Genomic DNA, 3,709 nt, shown 5'->3' on the forward strand with positions numbered 1-3,709 from the left:
AGAAGGTGATTTATGGGGTGGGGTTGGGGATGCTGATGGCTGGAGCAGATGGCCTCATCCTGCTGCTGTCACCAGAGCCACTGGGCCGCTCCGGGTCCGTTTATCCCAGCAACTCCAAGCTGGGCTCAAGCCGGGGCTGTGGAGTGGGGGAAAGCCAAGGATGTGAAGCGAGCCCGGATCTGCTGCACCAAAGAGGACCCATCCTGGTCCCTGCGGGATGCCCTCCCTTCCACGGCCATCGGCTCCTGCATGGGGGATCCATCACCCCCGGCACCGAGCAGCGCAAGGGATGGGTAAAACCAGCATTCAAGGGAAAGCAAAAGGGAAGCCGGGCGCTCCAGGTTCAAGATCCCCCTTTCGCTGCAGTTTAATTCATTTCCCCTCCCCAGCTTCCTTGTGAACTCCGCAATACCAAAGCCTTGCTCAGGCTGAGCAGCCCGGAGGAGCAGGCGCCGGGGCAGAGCACGGAGCAGGGTTTTCCAGCCTGGCCGCTCCGGCCGTGGGCTCTGGGTCTGTTTGCTGGCTCCCCTTTCCCCCAAAGCGCACAAAGCGGCAAGTAAATAATAATAACATTTATCAATAAATTAATCCAATAAATATCCTCGTGGCACAGAGACGGGGCTGGGGAGGGGCGGGGAAGGGGGGGGGGGCTGCCCTGCTCTGGCTTTGCTCGGCCGCTGCCTTGCGATGCAGGGATGGGGGAGCCGGCTCTGGGATGCGCTGCTTGATCCCTCCGGGATCCCCCGTTCACCGGTGAGTCCTTGGGAGGCAGAGGTAGCGAGAATTCCCGACTTTCATGGGCAGGGGGGAACGAGGGCCGGAGCGAGGCGGCGCTGGGAGCTGCCAGCACCCGCTGGGATGGAGCCGGATCTTGCCACTGCCAGCGCAAAACGAACTCTTCAACCAACCGAGCCCCCACCAGCGCAAGGCAAAGCAAAGCACTCACTTCTGCAAGGAGCCTTCCCCAGCCTCAGCCTGCCCTCGCTGGAGGAAAGGCTCCTGGGCTCCCTTTCCCCTTCCTGCTCCCAAAGTGCTGATCCACGGCTGGGAGGGACCGGGCTGAATCCCGGCTATGGAAGCCGGGGATGGGGCTGTGCCTGCTTCCTCCCTTCCCCATCCCCACGGCCCTGCCAGCCGCAGGTAAAGTGCAGTTTACCCCAGCCTGTGAAGGTCACCCCGCACCGGGGCCGTGCTGGTGTAAATGGGGGGGGGGGGCCTGGCACCCAGGGGTGAAGCCTCTTTGCATGTGGGTCCCGGTGCCCCCTGTGCTGTGCTTGTGACCCCCCCCCCAAGCCTTTTTCACCAGAGCAGTGAATGGGAGACAGAGGAAGAGTGTGGGGGGGGATGAAGTGCTGGTGCCATGGGGTGGTTGTGCCTATCGGTGCCATGGGCCAGACCAGGGGGGCTTCACACTCACTGTGCACTAGTGCAAAAGAGGGCTGGGCAGCAAAGCTTGGGATGCATGGATGTGGGGAGCAGAGTGCTGAGCTCTGGGGAGCCCCCATGTGCAATGGAGGGGCTTGGGGAGCCCCCGGGTGCTGCTCCAGCCTGGAATGGCTCCGGCACCTGGCAGGCAGCACAGCGAGCATCCCTCTGTGCTCCAGCTCACCGGGAACCCACCGCTGGCATCCAGGTCCTGCCAGGGCTGCAGCACATCCTTTAGGGGTGTGCAAAGCCAGGGAGCTGCTCTGCACCCTGGGGCTGCCTGGTGGTCCCGGATCATCCTGACGTGGTCCTTCAGGTGCCCAGCACGATGCCCAGGAGCAGAACAGCAGCAAACAGAGAGATTGCCCACGCTGGCTGTGCCGGGGGGGTGCTTGGTGGGAGAAGGCGCAGACAGACGGACGGACAAGGTTTCACGGGTCCATTTCTCCGTGGCTCGTGTTAAAGAGGTGCCACGCAGACAGGCTGGGGCTCAGTGGCTCCTGTGTGTGTGGGTCAGGGAGCAGATGGGGCGGGCAGACGGGCGGACTCAGGATCCAGCAGGCAGCACGGGTGGGATGCGCGGCAGAAGGACGGACAGAAGCTGGAAGCAGACACGGCCAGCCCAGGCTTCAGGCAGCAGATCCAGCAGGCCAGACAGATGGTGATGGACCAAACAGCCAGCCTGACTCGAGCAGGATGGAAAGACAGACGGACTTGGGCTTGGTGGTGGGGAAATACAGGACATGGTTCAGAGAGGGGGTAGAGCAGACAGCCGGGGACGCGGTCCATTTGAACAGATGGGTGGACACAGGCAACAGCGTTTTGGATGCCTGATGCGTGGGTCGGGTCGTAGACGGACAGACGGACTTGAGCCCTTGGCTCGGGCGCCCAGCACGTGTTCAGGTCGGAGATGCGGCAGCCGGCGGGATGAGCACGGGCCGGGCGGCTCAGACATCCAGCACATGGTTCAGGTAGGAGATGTAGCAGATGGCCAGGCGCAGGATCTCGATCTTGGAGAGCTTCTTGTCCGGCGGGAGGGTGGGCAGCAGCTTCCGCAGCTCCGCAAAGGCCATGTTGAAGGCTTCGACGCGGATGCGCTCCCGCGTGGCGTGGGCTGTCCGGTACTTGGCCGTGGCCCGGCGCCGGCGCCGGCGCTCCTCCCGGCTCAGGTGCTGCAGGTCCTTCTTCACTGCTTCTCCCGGCTCCATCCGGGATGGAGCGCACAGACCGACGGCGCCGGCGTCCTCAGGGCCGCCCGTGTGGACGCCGCCGCAGTCGCTGAAGACGGACTCGGACTCGGAGTGTGTCGGGGCCAGGTCGAGCTCTGTCTGGTCCGAATTGAGCATCATCGCTGCCGAGGAAGAGCAGGCAGCGGGATGGGTGCTCCGGGGCTGCGGCAGGACGGACTGAGCCAAGCACGGCGCTGGAGCAGAGCTGCTCTGCTTTAGTGACAAGGTCTCCGGCTCACAGCAAGCTCTGGGCTATTCTCCTCCTCTTCATCCTCGTCACAGTCTCTGCAAGGGAATTTGAAGTTTTTCCCTTTTTCCTGGAAAACTCGAGGGGTGGCCGACAGCGACCGCTACAAATGATGGGTGAACGATGGCAGGAGGCATATAAAATAAATAGGGAGATGAGGAAATATCCCCTGTATGCGCTCAGAGATCGCGGGCTCTTCCCTTGCAGCCGTGGCAGGACCCAGTTCTGGAGCTGTCGGTGTCAGAGCCGGACTCCTGCGTGCTCTAGAAAACAGAAGCACAAGGGCTCTCAGTACGAGGGCTCTCAGTACGAGGGGGAGAACCCGGCTCTTTGCTCCCCTCCTTGCCCTGCAGCATCGGTCCCAGACGGAGCAGGACCCCATCCTGGGATCGGCTCCGGGATCCCGGGCACGGAGGGTGGAAAGGAGCCGGTGGAGCGGCTCTGGGAGAAGGTGGGAGCCGTTTCTCCTGCCTCTCCGGAGAGATGCCAGGTGGTGGATGAGCAAAGGGGAAAAGCAGAGTGCAGGGGCGAGAGGCAGGGGGGGCTCATTGTACACTAAGTGAGCCCGTATGTCACGGAGCCTGGCACCCCCGACATATGGAACCCAACACAGCTGCTTTGCTTGATGTGTCCAAAGAGGCGCTGGCTCCCCGCTCCCTCCGGGATGCTGCGCCGCTGGCTGGGAAAGCTGCCTCTCCTCTCCCTTCTCCTCCCTCCCCATCGCTGCCTTCCCTGCGCGGCTCCAGCACTGGGTAAAGCAGGTCCTGCTGCAGGCGCATCTTCCCCCTGGGCAGGGGAAGGGGAACCA

The 3,709-nt window shown here is 63.1% G+C and overlaps 1 protein-coding gene across 1 annotated transcript; it reads right to left on the reverse strand.

Moving 5' to 3' along the window:
- Nucleotides 1-2,292: 2,292 nt before the first annotated feature.
- NHLH1 (nescient helix-loop-helix 1) lies at nt 2,293-2,774 on the reverse strand. Its single transcript, XM_061442467.1, has one exon. It carries the CDS (start codon nt 2,772-2,774, stop codon nt 2,373-2,375), a length of 402 nt encoding a protein of 133 aa, XP_061298451.1. The 3' UTR covers nt 2,293-2,372.
- Nucleotides 2,775-3,709: the final 935 nt, after the last annotated feature.

Source organism: Pezoporus flaviventris, unplaced genomic scaffold (genome assembly GCF_033815535.1).
Source record: "Pezoporus flaviventris isolate CSIRO_AGI_PZ_B2104156 unplaced genomic scaffold, CSIRO_AGI_Pfla_v1 ptg000225l, whole genome shotgun sequence".
NCBI classification, from domain to species: Eukaryota; Metazoa; Chordata; class Aves; order Psittaciformes; family Psittacidae; genus Pezoporus; species Pezoporus flaviventris.

What these genes read in the sequence shown, in the direction of transcription:
- NHLH1 (XM_061442467.1), bottom strand. Translation starts at nt 2,774, where the DNA reads ATGATGCTCAATTCGGACCAGACAGAGCTCGACCTGGCCCCGACACAC.